Source organism: Oncorhynchus keta, chromosome 24, assembly GCF_023373465.1.
Source record: "Oncorhynchus keta strain PuntledgeMale-10-30-2019 chromosome 24, Oket_V2, whole genome shotgun sequence".
NCBI classification, from domain to species: domain Eukaryota; kingdom Metazoa; phylum Chordata; class Actinopteri; order Salmoniformes; family Salmonidae; genus Oncorhynchus; species Oncorhynchus keta.
Window position 1 is genome coordinate 28,813,475 of NC_068444.1, and position 20,198 is coordinate 28,833,672.

Sequence of the window (20,198 nt, forward strand, 5' to 3'; positions counted from 1 at the left end):
TATGTTTCAAATAATTGCATATGGGAATATAATTATTATCCTAGTAAAGTGCAAAAGTGTGCACATATCAGACTGGCTCTCGGAGACCGGAAGTCACAGAGGTACTATTTCCTGTCTGTGCTAGTTGGTAAGTTTAAATGGGATGCTTTCTTTTTCAATTACTTTCCTTAAAATATAATGTATATTTTGCTTTGCATGCTCATTATGGGATGATGAAGTCGTTAACTAGCGAATACGTTCTCAAAAAGTAAAACATATATTTATTTTATCGACATACTAGCTAAACGGGGATGTGAGGGGTTAGCGCGATTGGTTTCTTTTTCTTTGGGAAGCAAGCTAGCTAGCCTGGTTACTAAACCACAGTCTTTGACTAAACCATCCAATATGGTCACTTTCTAAATTTGATTTTATGTGTGTAGTTTATAGCAGTAATTATGTGAGGATTGTCCGTGTTCGACGGACAATGTTTATTTATTTTATCACTTGCATGCTATAGATTATGTCATCTTTGTGCGCCTGACTTGAACTAGAGGCACGTTGCTAGTATTTTAGTTTAACTAGGCAAGTCAATTAAGAACAAATTCTTATGTCATTGAAAATTCTTATTTTCAATGACAGCCTGGGTTAACTGCGTTGTTCAGGGGCAGGCTTGGGGATTCGATCTAGCAACTCTCCGGTTAACGTTACTGGTCCAACGCTCTAACCACTAGGCTACCTGTCGACCCAGTATGTTATGCTAGCTAGTTGAATCCTAGATCGCTGTGGTGGAATAGTATACATTTCGGTAAGTTAAATTCAGCCGTACGCATTTGCTCACTGACCATAGTACTGGAAATGGTCTTACGGAGAATACATATGTAATTTTATGAGTATACAGAGACTGCGCGGTTGCTTGCTGTCATACTATAGAGCGTTTGCCTGTTAGATAATTGTTGACACGTTCACTTGACTTGTTTTCTATGTTAGTTACTCATGCAAAACAAAATTCGTATTGTCACTGATTTCTTCTATTTTCTCACACGCAGCGCACATTTATTCTCTGTGAGAGGTGCAGACTCTTGTCTGCTCTACCCCATCGTAACCCTGTCACTCCCGGCGGGAACCATGGCCTTCGTGCCGACCCCCAGCCCAACGGTGGTGGACCAGACCACCCTCATGAAGAAGTACCTGCAGTTCGTGGCAGCCCTCACAGACAACAACACCCGTAAGTGAATGAGAAACTATGATAGTTGAGTGTGCCATAGTCTGAGAGTCAGCATGAGCCAGAGAATTCTCCTGTGCTCAGAAACATAATTATTTGTGTGATGTAATGTATACTGTAGCTGTAGGTGCTATTGGTGAGTTGTTGGCATAGTTATTCAGTAATCTATGATTTAGGTATAATCTCTACAGCAGGGGCAATGTGATGAGAGCGATATTCTTTAGTCCAGAATAAGGTACAGTGTATTTGTGATGGTGACTGACTGACTGAGTGTGTGCGAGTGTGTCTGATAAAGTACCTTAAAACACTCTGGGCGCTGTAAGTAAAACTGATAAGATCTGAGTGTCCCTGTCTGCACAGAGATGAGAAGTATATGATGACTCATTGTGTCACATGAGCTGTTTTAATGTTGTTACTGTATCATCCAACACTCAGCTGATGAAACAAAGTTGAAGATGATGCAGGAGGTCAGCGAGAACTTTGAGGTAAGTTTCTACCATAGAATAACTACAATGGGTATACCCATTATGTCTGTGTTTCTACTACAGCTGTAAGTCACAACACTGTTCACTTATCTGGTCTACATAATGAAAACTGGTCTTATGTTAGTGGTGATGTCTTTTTCAGAATGTGACATCATCACCACAGTACTCCACCTTCCTGGAACACATCATCCCTCGCTTCCTTACCTTCCTCCAGGACGGAGAGGTGCAGTTCCTGCAGGAGAAGCCCACACAGGTAGGAGGACATTAAATCATTTAAATATTTATTTGCTTAAGGACAGATACAATTTAAACATGAAGTCATTGAATGCACAAGATTCAGATTCACCTTGTATTACTTTAAAACAGCAACTGAGGAAGCTGGTGCTGGAGATCATCCACCGGATCCCAACTAATGAACACCTGAGACCTCACACCAAGAACATTCTGTCTGTCATGTTTCGCTTCCTGGAGGTAAGTTGTCACTCGTGTCTATGACCGGCATGATTTATGCTGCGTATCGTCTTTTCAGCAGAGGCGATGTGATGAGAGCGATTTGCTTTAGTCCAGAGTAAGGTACAGTGTATTTGTGATGGTGACTGACTGACTGAGTGTGTGCGAGTGTGTCTGATAAATGTACCTTAAAACACTCTGGGCGCTGAAAGTAAAACTGATAAGATCTGAGAACGCCTGTTTGCTGAGAGATGGGAACTGTGTGGTGGTGGAATGTTCCATAGGAACCAATCGTTTGTCCACCCACCCCACACACACACACACACGTACTGAGTGGACAAAACATTAGGAACACTTTCCTAATATCGAGTTGCATCCCTTTTGCCTTCAGAACAGCTTCAATCTATTGTGGCATTGACTCTACAAGGTGTCAAAAGCATTACACAGGGATGCTGGCCCATGTGGACTCCAATGCTTCCCACAGTTGTGTCAAGTTGGCTGGATGTTCTTTGGGTGGTGGATTATTCTTGTTAAACAAGGGAAACTGTTACTTGTGAAAAACCCAGCAGCGGTTCAGTTCTCAACACACTCAAACCTATGCGCCTGGCACCTACTACCATGCCCCGTTCAAAGGCACTTAAATCCTTTGTCTTGGCCATTCACCCTCTGAATGGCACACATACACAATCCATGTCTCAAGGCTTAAAAATCCTTCTTAAACCTTCCTCTTCATCTACACTGATTGAAGTGGATTTAGAGAGTGATATCAATAAGAGATCATAGCTTTCACCTGGTCAGCCTGTCATGGACGGTGTTCTTAATGTTTTGTGCACTCAGTGTATTTAGTCTAGATAGTTATCTGTCCCTAACCTGAACTGATTGACTCAGTGTTTTCTTTGCATTGCATCGCTCGATGTTTGCTTTCAGATTGAGAGCGAGGAGAACGTGCTGATATGCCTGCGTATTATCATTGAACTGCACAAACAGTTCCGTCCACAGATCTCTCAAGAGGTGAGAACCTTTCTTTTCTCCAATCTCACTTTGTGTTGATGAACAGAAGACCTGCCTACAGTGTCTTGCCGTGACTCTATCTCAATTCCTCTTTCCATGATTCCTCGCATCTCCTTGCCTCCTTAACCGTATTGGATCAGACCTTCTTCCCCAATGTGTTTTGGGAATAAAGCGAGGAAAGAAGATGTGAGGAATCGCGCAAAGATGAATTGCGATGGAGCCCATGTCTGGATGCTGAACTGTGCTCCTCTGATCAAGGTATTAACTGTCTGCTGTAATCTTTTCAGATCCATCACTTTCTGGACTTTGTGAAGCAGATCTATAAGGAGCTGCCTAAAGTAGTGGTAAGACAACAGAAAAGAGGGTGGCTTATTGAGCGAGGAAATGTTTGGTCTCTGAGGATGTAGGAATCATGTTCTCACTTTTGCATTCTCCTTCCCTCTTGTCTTTTCTCCCTGTCTCTGTTCTTGTCCCTGTTCTCTCTCAGGCTCGGTACTTTGAGAATCCCCAGGTGATAGCTGAGAACACTGTGCCTTCTCCTGAGATGGTGGGCATGATCACCTCGGTGTTGGTGAAGACCGCCCCCGAGAGGGAGGACAGTGAAACACGCACAGTGAGTACTATCAACTGTCTGTAACTCCTCTTACTACCACTTGGTGGTGTAGAAGCACTGGCAAAGCATTTCAGACCAGGGCTTGTTTTCTAGGTAGAAATGTAAGGCACAGAGCTCATGTGATTCATCATTGAATCATGTCTGTTCTACACAGTATATATATATATCTGAATGTTCCATACTGTTGTACCGATCCTGAATATAGGCTGTCATTTTCCTTGCCTGACTCCTGTTTATTTGTTTCTCCAGCACACCATCATCCCACGGGGGTCCCTGTCCCTGAAGGTGCTGGCTGAGCTGCCTATCATAGTGGTGCTCATGTACCAGCTGTATAAACTGAACATCCATAACGTGGTATCTGAGTTTGTCCCCCTCATCATGAACACTATCATGCTGCAGGTTTCTCCCCAGGCCAGGTAAGAAGCCTGTGTGTGCGATTGAGTCTGTCTTGATTCCGTCCTTTAGACAATCAGAATTGTTATTTTTGCTAAACAACCACAAGAACATGAAATGGTATTAAAGCATAAATCATTATTAAGGGTACAGTGGAATTGTTTGCTTTGTATATAAGTAGTTATTGTAAACCCTATTATGTAACTTTCAGGCAACACAAGCTGTATAACAAGGAGCTGTATGCTGATTTTATCGCTGCTCAGATCAAGACACTGTCCTTCCTGGCCTACATCATCCGCATTTACCAGGTACATATACCCATGTTGTGCTTTTCACTTCCTGTGCCTGTGTTCAATTTCTCATTTCATTTTCTGTATTGTATTTACCTGGCACACAGAGTACTTAATGCCAGTTTTCATGGAACTTCCTCAACTATATTGTGTTTGTGTATCCCTCTGACCAGGACCTGGTAGGGAAGTACTCCCAGCAGATGGTAAAGGGCATGCTGCAGCTGCTCACCAACTGTCCCTCTGAGACAGCCCATCTACGCAAGGAACTGCTCATCGCTGCCAAACACATCCTCACCACAGACCTGCGCAGCCGTACGCATTGACGCACACACAAGCATGCACAAACCAATGCAAACTCGTTCACTCAGATTAATTCTGACACTTTATTTTCATTCTGTGTTGCAGAGTTCATCCCTTGCATGGACAAACTTTTTGATGAGTCCATACTGATCGGGTCTGGCTACACAGCCCGGGAGACACTGAGGTAAGACCATTCTCACCCTCTCATCAAACACCAGCCTTCATCTTTCATTAGTCTCCATGTGAAACAAGCCGTAGCTATCAGACCTGGCAGATCTGTGGATTGTGGAGTATAAAAAAGGGAAAGGTGTCTTCTAATGCTCTTTAAAGCTCCGGCACCTTCCATGCACTGATTATAAATCGCTCTGGATTAGAGCCTTTAGTGTCTGCTAAATGACTGAGATGTTACGTAAACTGTACAAATTTTCCATTTGATAGTGAACTCTTCTGACCTCTCCCTTCCCCTCTCTCCTGTCACTCCAGACCCCTGGCCTACATGGTTGTTGGTGATCGGACTTTTAACCCTTTCTCCCCTCCAGACAATGTAATGTAAAATATAACCTTCTGTTTTGATAGTGGTGAACCTTTGCAACTCCTCTCCCTCCAGACCACTGGCCTACAGCACGCTGGCAGACCTGGTGCACCACGTGCGTCAGAACCTGCCTCTCACAGACCTGTCTCTGGCCGTGCAGCTGTTTGCCAAGAACATAGATGACGAGTCTCTCCCCAGCAGCATCCAGACCATGTCCTGCAAACTGCTGCTTAACCTGGTCGACTGCATCCGCTCCAAGAGTGAACAGGAGAACGGCAACGGCCGGGACATACTGATGAGAATGCTGGAAGTAAGTAAAGCAAGATGGGAAACGACAGTCTGATTTATAAGGAAAGGGGCAATGTTGTGCCCAATCACAAATCAACTCTGCACCTTTTATACTATCTCTAGGTTCCCCATGTAAGAAGATTATGGGCCTTTTATGATTATCAAGACATTGACTTCAATACATCTTCAATCTCCTTCTTCCTCAAGGTGTTTGTGCTGAAGTTCCACACCATCGCTCGCTACCAGCTCGCCACCATCTTCAAGAAGTGCAAGCCCCAGTCAGAGATGGGCGTGGTCGAACCTCAGGGGCGCTACCCGGGGTCCCCACAACTCCTGCCCTCCCAGCCACCCCTGTCCTCCCTGCCCTGCCTCCCCTTGCGCCCCCTAACCCTGTCACTCCCGCCCCTCCCGCCCCCACCACCCCCTTCGACCGGCTGGGAGAGAAGGAGGACAAGCAGACATTCCAGGTGTCGGACTGTCGCAGCCTGGTGAAGACGCTGGTCTGTGGGGTGAAGACCATCACCTGGGGAATCACTTCCTGCAAGGCTCCTGGAGGTGAGGAGCCAGAAAAATGGCCCTTACATTACACTCGGAGGAGAAATGGACACTTGAGTTCCGATGTCAAGATTGACCCTTTTTTCCCCATTGATTTCCATCCTCATTTCATGAAGATAACTCAGGATAAACTAACCTCACTGATTGCTTACCACTCCTGTTGTGTGTTCTGTGTTGCAGAGGCCCAGTTCATTCCTAACAAGCAGCTTCAGCCCAAGGAGACTCAGATCTACATCAAGCTGGTGAAATACGCCATGCAGGCCTTGGACATCTACCAGGTATGACTGCCAGTGTACCAGTAGGGCTTTGTCTTATGGAGATATGATTATATAGCCATACACTATACATGTATACATTACACTGTGTATAAGAGAGCTCCACTGCCCTCTTAGCTAGCTACAGATTGATCAGGAAATAACCAGATAGAAAACTCTGGGTCATACCACTATATACTGTACATGTGTATACCAGCTCTCTTCTCCCTCCTTGCTAGGTACATTGCCTATGGTATAACCAGGGCCATACAATGTAGAAACTCCAGGTCGTACCACTATCAAGTCCAGGGTGTAACGAGAGCCAAACAGTGTATATACTTGTGAATATCAGCGTACAGATTACTCAGGGTTACCATAATATAACAGCTCCCCCTCTCTTGGCTGGTACAGATTGATCAGGGTTACCGTAATAACCATAGTTTAACAGTGCCCCGTCCATCCTCAGATAGATACAGATTACTCTGGGTTACCATAATAACCATAGTATAACAGTGCCCCGTCCATCCTCAGATAGATACAGATTACTCTGGGTTACCATAATAGCCATAGTATAACAGTGCCCCATCCCCCTCTCTTGGCTAGGTACAGGGTACAGATTGATCAGGGTTGCTGTAATAACTGTAATATAACAGCGCCCCGTCCTCCTCTCCTGGCTAGGTACAGGGATTTATCAGATTGATCAGCGCCCCATCCCCTCCTGGCTAGGTACAGGGCTGATAATATATGCCAACTGTAATATAACAGCGCCCGTCCTCCTCTCCTGGCTAGGTACAGGGTACAGATTGATCAGGGTTGCTGTAATAACCGTAATATAACAGCGCCCCGTCCTCCTCTCCTGGCTAGGTACAGGGTACAGATTGATCAGGGTTGCTGTAATAACCGTAATATACCAGCGCCCCGTCCTCCTCTCCTGGCTAGGTACAGGGTACAGATTGATCAGGGTTGCTGTAATAACCGTAATATACCAGCGCCCCGTCCTCCTCTCCTGGCTACGTACAGGGTACAGATTGATCAGGGTTGCTGTAATAACCGTAATATAACAGCGCCCCGTCCCCCTCTCTTGGCTAGGTACAGGGTACAGATTGATCAGGGTTGCTGTAATAACCGTAATATAACAGCGCCCCGTCCTCCTCTCCTGGCTAGGTACAGGGTACAGAGTGATCAGGGTTGCTGTAATAACCGTAATATAACAGCGCCCCATCCCCCTCTTGGCTAGGTACAGGGTACAGATTGATCAGGGTTGCTGTAATAACCGTAATATAACAGCGCCCCATCCCCCTCTCCTGGCTAGGTACAGGGTACAGATTGATCAGGGTTGCTGTAATAACCGTAATATAACAGCGCCCCGTCCTCCTCTCCTGGCTAGGTACAGGGTACAGATTGATCAGGGTTGCTGTAATAACCGTAATATACCAGCGCCCCGTCCTCCTCTCCTGGCTAGGTACAGGGTACAGATTGATCAGGTTGCTGTAATAACCGTAATATACCAGCGCCCGTCCTCCTCTCCTGGCTCAGGGTACAGATTGATCAGGGTTGCTCGTAATATAACAGCGCCCCGTCCCCTCTCTTGGCTAGGTACAGGGTACAGATTGATCAGGGTTGCTGTAATAACCGTAATATAACAGCGCCCCGTCCTCCTCTCCTGGCTAGGTACAGGGTACAGGTGACAGGGTTGCTGTAACAGATTGAGGTACAGGGTTGCTGTAATAACCGTAATATAACAGCGCCCCATCCCCCTCTCCTGGCTAGGTACAGGGTACAGATTGATCAGGGTTGCTGTAATAACCGTAATATAACAGCGCCCCGTCCTCCTCTCCTGGCTAGGTACAGGGTACAGATTGATCAGGGTTGCTGTAATAACCGTAATATACCAGCGCCCCGTCCTCCTCTCCTGGCTAGGTACAGGGTACAGATTGATCAGGGTTGCTGTAATACCCGTAATATAACAGCGCCCCGTCCTCCTCTCCTGGCTAGGTACAGGGTACAGATTGATCAGGGTTGCTGTAATAACTGTAATATAACAGCGCCCCATCCCCCTCTCTTGGCTAGGTACAGGGTACAGATTGATCAGGGTTGCTGTAATAACCGTAATATAACAGCGCCCCGTCCTCCTCTCCTGGCTAGGTACAGGGTACAGAGTGATCAGGGTTTCTGTAATAACCGTAATATAACAGCGCCCCATCCCCCTCTCCTGGCTAGGTACAGGGTACAGATTGATCAGGGTTGCTGTAATAACCGTAATATAACAGCGCCCCATCCCCCTCTCCTGGCTAGGTACAGATTGCCAACAACCAGCAGACGTACATCAGAGTGGCCAACTGTCAGACGGTGCGTATGAAGGAGGAGAAGGAGGTGCTGGAGCACTTTGCTGGGGTCTTCACGATGATGAACCCCCTCACCTTCAAGGAGATCTTCCAGACCACAGTCCCTTACATGGTGGAGAGGATCTCCAAGAACTACGCCTTGCAGGTAACCACACTCTCTGTTGTTGTGTCCTAAATGGCACCTTGTTTGCAATGTAGTGCACTACTTTTGTTCAGGGCTCTAAGAGCAATTTCAGATCTGGGTTTAACGGAACATTTTGGGCCGGTTTCCCGGACCCAGATTAAGTCTAGTCCTAGACTAAAGATAACTTTCAATGAAATGTGTGTATGTAGGATTGGTTTTGTTTGGGGACTAATGTGTAAACCCTCACCATCTAATTTTTCCAGATCGTGGCTAACTCGTTCCTTGCTAACCTGTCGACGTCAGTCCTGTTTGCCACCATCCTGGTTGAGTACCTTCTGGAAAGACTACCTGAGATGGGCTCCAACGTAGAGCTGTCCAACCTCTACCTCAAGCTATTCAAACTGGTCTTCGGCTCTGTCTCGCTGTTCGCTGCTGAGAACGAGCAGATGCTCAAGGTTAGGGTGGCGTTTATTTTCATCAACCGTGTTGCATAGTTTCGATGACTCTTCCTCTTGGAAGCCCTGTCCTAAATTGACAATGGTTGTTGATATAACTATCCTGACTGAATTGAAATGCACAGGAAACAACATTAGTCTTGTCTGAAAGCTAAATTGTGATGTTCACCATACTTTCAAAAACAAATGTATCGATGTCGAACACAAATCATGTCTCTTCCTTCCCCCAGCCTCACCTCCACAAGATAGTGAACAGCTCCATGGAACTGGCCCAGTCTGCTAAGGAACCATACAACTACTTCCTGCTTCTCAGGGCTCTCTTCCGTTCCATTGGTGGAGGCAGCCATGACCTGCTTTACCAGGAGTTCCTGCCCCTACTACCCAACCTGCTGCAGGGTAGTTTGCACCACACACAAAAAATACATTCAAATATTGTTTTGTAGCTTTTAAAGTTAGTAGCATGTCTTTTCATATGCACTGATCTGAAGACACAGGATAGATGGGTAAAAAAAAACATGGTGGATGCCAAGCGGGAATTTGCTTTACAGGACGTCTCCAGTCCTCTCTCCTCACTTTGGCCTCCGCTCTCCTTCCACCAGGCCTCAACATGCTCCAGAGTGGTCTCCATAAGCAGCACATGAAGGATCTGTTTGTGGAGCTGTGTCTGACAGTGCCTGTGAGGCTGAGCTCCCTGCTGCCCTACCTGCCCATGCTGATGGACCCGCTGGTCTCTGCTCTGAATGGCTCCCAGACGCTGGTCAGCCAGGGCCTCCGCACCCTGGAGCTCTGTGTGGACAACCTGCAGCCAGACTTCCTCTACGATCATATACAGCCCGTCAGAGCAGAGCTTATGCAGGTAAGGACGTACACACGGATGTAGGCACAAATAAAAGCAAGCACAACACAAGCGTGCACCCCCCACACACATATTCAATCTATACACACATCCCAGTCTCTGCTCTCACTTCCTAACCTTTGACCCCTCTCCCCCCTCCCGTAGGCGTTGTGGCGGACGCTGCGTAACCCAGCGGAGACCATCAGCCATGTGGCGTACCGAGTGCTGGGGAAGTTTGGCGGCAGCAACAGGAAGATGCTGAAAGAATCCCAGAGACTACAGTACGTGGTGACTGAGGTCCAGGGACCCAGCATCAAGGCAGAGTTCACTGACTGCAAGGCCTCTATACAGCTGCCCATGGAGAAGGTATGTGACTTGTCAGCCATTACGGGTGTGAATGGAGCTTGGTATGGTAGCCATTTTGGATCATAGTAGTGGTTAAGGTATTCAACTGTGTTGTGTTGGGCATTAAGTCACAGTAGCAGGGTATTGTAGTATGTTCTCAAAGCAAAACTCTAGTGAGCAACATTTTTTAAATCTAGGCAAGAGACAGCTTCAAAACCCCTCTGTTAATTCCACTTATACACCCCTTTCTCCTTTTCTATTTCGATGTGATTACAAAGCAGAGAAAGTAGTTAGAGAACAGTGGAAGTAGCGAGAATAGGGGTGATCGTTCCTCTGAGGGTTAATGAATCCCTGTCAGAGTTGAGCTTCTCTCTGCGAGAGAAGACTGTCTTCCCCATGTAATTAAAGACATCATGCGTCCTTACGGGCTCCTCATCTCTGCTCCAGGCATGAATAATCAATCTACAGAACCCTGGATGAAGACGATTATTTGCTTTCTAATGACTCTATCGCTGTCTGCTAAAAGTGAAACACACTGTCATTTCTGTAATTGAGTTGACGCTCCAAAGACTGATGCCACAGTCCCCTTTCTCTCTCTGGAATTAAGTGGCTTAATGGTATTTACATCATGTGTCTTATCCTGAAATTGATTTGGATGGTAATGACTAGAAGGACGGTGTTTGTTCCTCTGGAGCTTGCCAGCTTGTAGTCTTAAAATCCGGAAATTAGTTTTCTCTGGTTCGTTCTGCCATCTCTATGGGGAAAATGAATGGGGGTTTTGGATAAATGCTGAAAATAAGGTCTGAAGTGAAGTTTACCACAGACTTTATTTTTGGTGTTTATCCCCCCCCCCCCAAAAGAGAAACTATTAATTTCCCCATAGGCTTTGACCAAAGAGCCTTGGCGGAGTTAGTGCCTACAAAAAGACACCATTGCTATTGCCCTCCATTCTCACCCATTTTCTCCCTCTATCCCCTTTGCCTGCTCTCTTCTCCCACTTTCCCTCGCCCTCTTTATCTCTGCCGGCCCCCTCTCTCTCCACTGCCTCCTCCTTTTGAAGTGAGACACTCTGTCTATTTAAAGCGCCTGAGTCTCTCTTTATTCAAAACACTTTCTAAAATCTTTGTCTTTATATCTATGTACTTTGTTGAGATGGGATGAGTGCATGTCAGCCAGTAGCAGTGTAGCCCTAATGTGCTGACAGGGCTAAGCCAGTAGAATTCAATTATGCACTCTCCTCCTCTTCTCCTTCCTCTTCCACCAGACAGACCATCCTTCTCTCTTGTTCTTTCTCCCTCGCTCCTCTCTCTGAGTGGCGTTAATTAGTTCATTTTCTCCCTCTTAAGTGTCCAGCCGCATTGGTTTGTCAGATCATAATCTGGCAGTTGAAATGGCTTCTGCTGGGCTCGGGCCCGGCACCATGTGTAGAGTTTCTTTCTCCATGACAGGTTACGCATAGCGCCGATCTCAGGCATGAGTTAAACACACTGCCTGAGTGGAGTAGGGTTGTTATTCTACACAGGGTACAGTGCTCCAGTCTGCAACCATTTTGTCATATTTTGTGACCCTGTCACTTGTCTGTGCGAGGTAGGGTTAGATAAAATTCAAAAATTCTCCCAGGTGTGACTGATTTATGTGTACAATGGATATATTCAAATAAATATATTTAAGGCTTTCTCTCACTAATTGATTGTACAATGTAAACACATAATATTATGGTTTGAGGGTGTGATATGGGAATACATGTTTTTATTTTATTTTTGACATTATAAAGAACCTTTGGCAACACTGCCATGTTGTTCTGAGCCTTGCTGTTGGAAAACCAGATTAGTGTCTGGCTTTTGGCTGTCGCAGATGCACCTCCCCTGACTTCGCTTCCTGACAGTCGGTTACTTTAGTCTTACCATTTTTAAACACGCCCAATATATGCGGTGCTGCTTGTGAATTTGACTTCATAATTTTAAAGGTAATCTCAATTTGACCCACCAGATTCAGACGCTTGAAAACACAAACACTACAACTGAACATAAATCATGATTCGTTTTTATTTTAGTTGGTTTAGAGCCAAAGATTATAACATAAAACTTATCAAATGGGTTTGTTAATTTTATTTCCATTTAATCAAGTGTTTTTTTCTTGTTTTAGTTTACTATAACCTTGGCTCAAAGCACCCTGTTTTACGATCATGATATCTGTGGAGTGCATAGGGAAATGCGTATCGTCCATCGCAGGTGCACAAGGGCTCATTGCAAAGTTTATTTTTAGGACATTGCGTTTACTGTTATTGTGCCTACTAGAAGGTGTTCTTTTTAGAGTTGGCGATCCAGATCACATGTTTTGAGTTTCCACTTCCTCAGGTGGTGAATTAGCACATATTGAATTAGGCCTATACAGTATTTAATACTGTTAGTGAACATAAAGATTAAGGCAGAAAAATCTGAATATTCTGGAGCCCTATTTTGACAGTAAAATATAACAAAACCTATCTCTGGATATACCAAAAACATTCACTGCAATTAGGTTGCATATAAACTATTTAGAATCATTCATTCCTGCTTTGACATGTTAGCTGTAACAACTTATTTATTGAATACCATCTCGGTAGTCGATTCGCCTTCTTAATAAGGCATTGTGAATTACTTTATCACTTTCACAAGATGATGACTTGAATGTATTCTATTGTGTGATGCAGATTTAAATTTTTGTGTGGACGGGGCACCAAATCATGGGAAAATGTTAGTCTTGAGCCGTGGGGTATTTATTGTTCTACTCAGATTATTTTAACTTTCAATTAATTATATTACATTTGTTAACTTTGTTCAAAGAGTTGTTTTCATGGGAAGTTTTGAGAAATGCTGAGCGAATAACTGCAATGTTAGCTATATTTTTGTTTTTAAACAACTAATTGATGAACATCAGTTCAATTATTTGAATTCCATTTCCTTCTGTTTTTTCCTGTAAGCTTAATGCGCACATTGCATAGTTTCTATAGCGATAAATCTGTACTAGGGAGTTGTAGTTTCCAACAGGACAAAATGCTACATAGTTTCACTCAGAAAACCTGAAACTACAATGACCATAATCCACTGCGTGCCGGTCTGTTTCTTTATCGCCTGTTATAGTAGTGTCAGGCAGAACCTGAGAGAAGAGACAGAAGAATGTGTGATGGAGAGGGATAGAAAGCTGTTGTTTCGAGGTATCTCTACCTGAAAATAAAGGATCTAAGTGATTTGATTGTTTGTTTTCAGCAGTCATTAAAGTATGCCTTATTTACTTTGAAGAACTACTAAAATTGTGATTTGTCAGACAACGTAGGCAGCAGCTCTATAGAGATGATGACTTGGAATGAAATAATATCATCACATGAAACCATTTAATATACATAACTGAAATATTTGCTTAAAGTAATAGCCCTAAGTAATGTGAATAAATTATGGTTATTAAGTGATAAGCAGTAATGTACAGTCACTACCATCATGAGGCTTTTATTCATTGTTTGATTCTTTTACAGCATTCAAGCCACACAATGCATTTCATGTAAAGAAAACAACAATCGAAATCGAAAACCATGATTATTTAAAAAATAATCAAACTGAACCGTCTTCAAAAAGCACTATTCGCTCAGCACTAGTGTTGAACATTTACGTTTGGTTTTACTGCTTGTCAAGTGTCCTTTGTAAGTTGACAAAAAACAGCTCTTTCATCTTATGAATCCACCATGGTCAATTAAATTATTTACTGTAGGATCTTATTTTGAAGCCTTGTCTGTATGGATGTTGGAAGGTAAACGTCTCTCTGTGTCTGTTTCCCCTGCAGGCTATAGAGACTGCTCTGGATTGTCTAAAGAGTGCCAACACGGAGCCGTACTACAGACGACAGGCCTGGGAGGTCATCAAGTGTTTCCTGGTTGCCATGACAAGCCTGGACGACAACAAACACGCCCTGTACCAGCTACTTGCTCACCCCAAGTAAGACTACACACACCCTTAACCCCATATGACTTGAGGTCTTTCTCCCTCTTCCCTAATTAATCTCCATATATACCCCTCTCCATCCCTCCCTTCCACTTTGCCCCTCCTCTCTCATATCTTCCATCACGTGTCAAGCTGCTTCATCAGCTCTGTCAAGTGTCACAGCTGCTGATTACTGAAAGATGCTTCGGCAGAGAGAGACGGGAGGGGAGAGTGGGTCTCATTACTATCATTGATCCTCACCAGGGGCTAATTGACTTTCTCCTCTCTGTTTACGCTCCTCCCTGCTCCACACAGAGCCCCCACCCACCCACTTCTGTCAGATGTTTTGATTCATGACTTCTGTCCTCTCTCTCGCCCCCTCATTCTCTGTCTGTTTTACCGGTTGGTCACTGTGAAAAGGGCCTTTCAGTGAACAGCATCAGCTTTTCTTTAATCTCACCAAATGCCAAGAAATGAGAATGGAGCTCCATCAGAGTGGCCGGGGCTGTAAATGAACAGAAATTGATCTGGCAGTCTGTCTAACTGCCCCCCCCCCTCCCCTAAATCCCTCCCTCCCTCATCTTCTCCCCTCTTAGCCTCTCCCTCTCCTAAAGCAAAAGTATTTTAAATGGTGATAATGAAATGGAGCAATCCATCAGGGGTAGCCATGGCATCTGGCATTATAAAACATAAGCTCAAGCATGGAGAAAACAGCCTCTCAATCAAACCAACCCGTCCCCTTCAGCAGGGCTAAATAACAACACACCAACCCGTCCCCTTCAGCAGGGCTAAATAACAACACACCAACCCGTCCCCTTCAGCAGGGCTAAATAACAACACACCAACCCGTCCCCTTCAGCAGGGCTAAATAACAACACACCAACCCGTCCCCTTCAGCAGGGCTAAATAACAACACACCAACCCGTCCCCTTCAGCAGGGCTAAATAACAACACACCAAACCGTCCCCTTCAGCAGGGCTAAATAACAACACACCAACCCGTCCCCTTCAGCAGGGCTAAATAACAACACACCAACCCGTCCCCTTCAGCAGGGCTAAATAACAACACACCAACCCGTCCCCTTCAGCAGGGCTAAATAACAACACACCAACCCGTCCCCTTCAGCAGGGCTAAATAACAACACACCAACCCGTCCCCTTCAGCAGGGCTAAATAACAACACACCAACCCGTCCCCTTCAGCAGGGCTAAATAACAACACAGCCTTGTGAGAGAGTCGGGGGGGGCAGAGAGGCACATACCAACCAGTCAGGCACAAAGATAGTCTCTGTCAGTCCTCAGGGTTATTAGGCACTGGCAGAGACAACAGATGATTTACCCAGAGACATTTACTGCAGGATAAAAACATGTGACAGGCCCTGTAAATGATTCATTACAGTTTTGTCATATGATCCAGTGTTTCCCGTATATGCATTCAGCAGCTCCGCCACCAACTCTCCCCTCCTGAAAAAAATCCTAGGGGAAACACTGAGGAAAATGTTAATGGGAGTGTTTTGTCCTTTGCTTTTGTTTATTGAATGTCCTATGGCTGCATGTTCATTAAGTGTGTTTTGCGGTGTGTCCAGTTTCACAGAGAAGTGGATTCCTAGTGTGATCATCTCCCACCGCTACAAGGCCCAGGACACGCCGGCCCGCAGGACTTTTGAACAGGCACTGACCGGTGCATTCATGTCTGCTGTCATTAAGGACCTCCGCCCCAGCGCTCTGCCCTTTGTGGCCAGCCTCATCAGACACTACACCATGGTGGCTGTCGCTCAGCAGTGTGGTGAGAGAATTAATCTTTCTCTTCCTGTGTTTTTGTACCACTTGCATTTTGGACTTGACCGTCTCTCCACCCTTCTTCTTTTCTCTCATTTGGCTGGAAGCTCTCCAGTTCTGTCTCTCTCCTTCAGTATCTCATTCTCTCACTCTTTTCCCCTCCTTTTTCTATGCTCCTCATGGTTGTTGTGTTGGTCTCCCCCACCCCCAGGTCCGTTCTTGCTGCAGTGCTACCAGTTGGGCAGCCAGCCCAACACAGCTATGTTCCACAGTGAGGAGAATGGTTCTAAGGGCATGGATCCGCTGGTTCTGATCGACGCCATCGCCATCTGCATGGCCTACGAGGAAAAGGAGCTGTGTAAAATAGGAGAGGTGGCTCTGGCTGTTATCTTCGACGTAGCCTCCATCATCCTGGGGTCCAAGGAGAGGGTGAGAGAAAGGGGGCTTGGGGGTTTACCAGTGGGATTGCATTACTTTAATGCTTGTTGGTGGTGATTTCTAAAAAATGATATGTTTTAAATAGGATGTGAAGTCTTGATTACTCTAATTGTTTTCAATTTTGTCTGTGAATAAGTGCTTGCGATGAGTTCAATCTGCTAATCTTTCTATCCCCCCTCATCTCCCGTCTCGTCTCCGTCCCCAGGCGTGCCAGCTGCCTCTGTTCTCCTACATCGTGGAGCGTCTGTGTGCATGCTGCTATGAGCAGGCCTGGTACGCCAAGCTGGGCGGGGTGGTGTCCATTAAGTTCCTGATGGAGAGACTACCTCTCATCTGGGTCTTGCAGAACCAACTCACCTTCCTCAAGGCTCTGCTCTTCGTCATGATGGACCTCACTGGAGAGGTACAGTTACCTGTGTTAACCAACTGTTGCAGACACTAGTTGTCTGATTTGTGTTGACACACAGGGTTAAAACAATCAAATCAAAGAAAAATGTGTTTACGGGGAGGGTAAAAACAATAGTTAAATATATCAAGTTTGACCTCCAGGTGTCTAATGGTGCAGTAGCCATGGCCAAGACCACTCTGGAGCAGCTCCTGGTTCGTTGTGCCACCCCTCTGAAGGATGAGGAGAAGACTGAGGAGCTGCTGGCTGCTCAGGACAAGTCCTTCCACATGGTCACCCATGACCTGGTGAGAGAGGTCACCTCCCCCAACTCCACGGTCAGGAAGCAGGCCATGCACTCCCTGCAGGTGCTAGCTCAGGTCACCGGGAAGAGTGTCACCATCATCATGGAGCCGCACAAAGAGGTGGGTCTAAGATGCCGTACCAGGGTTTTGTGGCACATTTTGTATTTATTATGGATCCTCATTAGCTGCTGCCAAGGCTCCTCTTCCTGGGGTCCGGCATAATTAAGGCAGTTATACAATTAAAAAAAACATTACAATACTTTAATTACTTTAATTACAGAATTCACCATGTACTGTGTGTCATCAGGCCTCTACTCTACTACCAAATATCTACAACACAAAATCCATGTGTACATGTGCGTATGTTATCGTGTGTATGTATGCATTCACCATCATAGAAATTGAATTGGTAAAACAGGATTTTTCGTAGCTCATAAAGTGGTGACTGTTAGGCAGTGGTAGATATGGTCCTTGCTCTACACATGCTACAGATATTGGGACGAAGGTCCAGGTGTTACAGAATGTGACCCCCCCCAAGAAGCACCTGTTGATTTATAACCTGTTATAACCCCTCCTACCCACAGGTGTTACAGGACATGATCCCCCCTAAGAAACACCTGCTGCGTCACCAGCCGGCCAACGCCCAGATCGGCCTGATGGAGGGCAATACCTTCTGCACTACCCTGCAGCCACGCCTCTTTACCATGGACCTCAACGTCATGGAGCACAAGGTCTTCTACACAGAGGTGAGAGGTCGTGGGCATAGCCATGGCAACGGACTGAAAGGAATAGTTTATCACAAAGTCAAACGTTTATCATAGGTTTTGTTTTCATACCTTAAAAGTGGTCTATCCAATAATTATCACAAACTGTTGAAAACAATTTGACCTATTGAGTTAACAATGTATTGAGTTGACTCTGTATTTCCATCCCCTATTGATCCGTATTGATTACATTTCTTTCTTGCTCTTTCTCCAGCTGTTGAACCTGTGTGAGGCAGAGGACGCTGCTCTGATGAAACTGCCCTGCTATAAGAGCCTGCCCTCTCTAGTTCCCCTGCGCATCGCTGCACTTAGTGAGTACATGACAGGAGTCTGAGTACTTACTACATTTACATTTAAGTCATTTAGCAGACGCTCTTATCCAGAGCGACTTACAAATACTACACTGAAGGACTCCAAATAATTCTGCCATTCAACATGTAGAACAAACACGTATATCACAATCAACTCGACAAAATGGGAACAACATTCTTTCTAATTCTGCTTTGTTCATCATCTACTATTCCACAGCATCTCAAAACAAATGTGTTAATCCAACATTTTGTCTTTTATAAAGCAGTAAATTGACAGTTGTTCTGTCTGCATAGATGCCCTGGCAGCTTGTAACTACCTGCCTCAGTCCAGAGAGAAGATCATTGCTGCACTGTTCAAAGCCCTCAACTCTACCAACTCTGAACTGCAGGAGGCAGGAGAGGCCTGTATGAGGAAGGTTAGTATATTACACACGTCCCAGGTAGCCTAGCCGTTAAGAGTATTGGGCTAGTAACAGAAAGGTCATGGTTCAGTTTCCTAAGCCGGCAAGGTGTAAAAATCTGCTGTTCTGCCCAACAACTGCTCCTGGGCTGACGATGTGGATTTTAAGGCAGCCCCCCGCACCTCTCTGATTCAGAGGATTTGGGTTAGATACAGAGGACATATTTTGGTTGAAGGCATTCAGTTGTGCAACTTACTAGGTATCCTCCCTTCCCTTTCTTCTCCCTTCTTTTATCCTCATCACCTCATTCATCCCTATCTTATTTCTCTTTCTTGATCCCCTCATTGCACACCTTTTTTTCTCCCTCCATCACAAAATCATTGAATTTCTTCTACATGTGCCTCTTCCTCAATGCAACACTGACCTCCAGCCTTCATACCCTCAATCTACCTATCAACACCTTCATCTCTCCTTCCATCCAAAAAATCATTTCTCCCTCCATTCTCTCCTCTCATTCTCGCCTCCTCTCACGCTGTCTTCCCTGGCCTAACACTAATGAGCGTTGCCAGGGAGCGGTCGATACAGGATGGAGTGTTTGTTCTGAGCAAAGAGGGGAGAATTAATGTGGCTGCCATGCATCATCCCTGTGTGTGTGACTGGCCCTGGCCTTATTGTTGCGGCCTTTCTCTCAGGCACTGGATCATCCAGAGCTGTTTTACTGGGCTCTTGGGTTGAGAGACAGAAATGAAGTTGGTGAGAATAAGCCATGACTTCTGCTGAGAATGACCTCAATTGAAAAATGATTATGGTTAAAGGAATGTATTTTTTTCTCTTTGTTCTGTCTCCCAGTTCCTGGAAGGGGCCACCATCGAGGTGGACCAGATCCACACCCACATGCGCCCTCTGTTGATGATGCTGGGGGACTACCGCAGTCTGACCCTCAACGTGGTCAACCGCCTCACCTCGGTCACACGCCTCTTCCCTAACTCCTTCAACGACAAGTTCTGTGACCAGATGATGGTAAAGAAGGAATGCTGCTGAGTTTGGGCTAAACATTATTTATTAAGTCGCTATTAACGCATCAAGGAGGCCGTCATCCATTTGAATAAATGAATGATTAAATATCTGATTCATCTCTCTCTCTCTCTCTCTCAGCAACACCTTAGGAAGTGGATGGAGGTGGTAGTCATAACTCACAAGGGAGGCCAGCGCAGCGACGGCAGTGTGAGTATGAACACATAGGAAGATGACTTAACACACATGCACCCTGACAGCTCCTCAGTGAGGCCTGCTCTAGATGAGAAGTGAGTGGCCATATTACAATCAATGATTAATTAGGCGCCAGCCAGAGCGCAGAGCCAGCAGCCCAGCCACCGTCTCTCCACTCG

General features: G+C 45.4%; 1 protein-coding gene across 1 annotated transcript in view; it reads left to right on the top strand.

Moving 5' to 3' along the window:
- Nucleotides 1-232: 232 nt before the first annotated feature.
- Nucleotides 233-20,198, top strand: part of trrap (transformation/transcription domain-associated protein) — an 83,963-nt gene continuing 63,997 nt past the window's right edge. The window contains 31 exon segments of the mRNA XM_035801328.2: nt 233-247; nt 1,026-1,204; nt 1,637-1,686; nt 1,829-1,939; nt 2,053-2,157; nt 3,064-3,147; nt 3,435-3,491; nt 3,635-3,760; nt 4,010-4,176; nt 4,365-4,461; nt 4,617-4,755; nt 4,849-4,927; nt 5,351-5,585; nt 5,771-5,863; nt 5,866-6,118; nt 6,299-6,396; nt 8,668-8,862; nt 9,105-9,296; nt 9,527-9,692; nt 9,896-10,152; nt 10,297-10,497; nt 14,293-14,444; nt 16,014-16,213; nt 16,418-16,635; nt 16,850-17,047; nt 17,194-17,454; nt 17,919-18,080; nt 18,313-18,409; nt 18,704-18,825; nt 19,660-19,830; nt 19,966-20,034. Coding sequence (XP_035657221.2) covers nt 1,105-1,204; nt 1,637-1,686; nt 1,829-1,939; nt 2,053-2,157; nt 3,064-3,147; nt 3,435-3,491; nt 3,635-3,760; nt 4,010-4,176; nt 4,365-4,461; nt 4,617-4,755; nt 4,849-4,927; nt 5,351-5,585; nt 5,771-5,863; nt 5,866-6,118; nt 6,299-6,396; nt 8,668-8,862; nt 9,105-9,296; nt 9,527-9,692; nt 9,896-10,152; nt 10,297-10,497; nt 14,293-14,444; nt 16,014-16,213; nt 16,418-16,635; nt 16,850-17,047; nt 17,194-17,454; nt 17,919-18,080; nt 18,313-18,409; nt 18,704-18,825; nt 19,660-19,830; nt 19,966-20,034 — 4,455 coding nt within the window. The 5' untranslated portion in view covers nt 233-247; nt 1,026-1,104.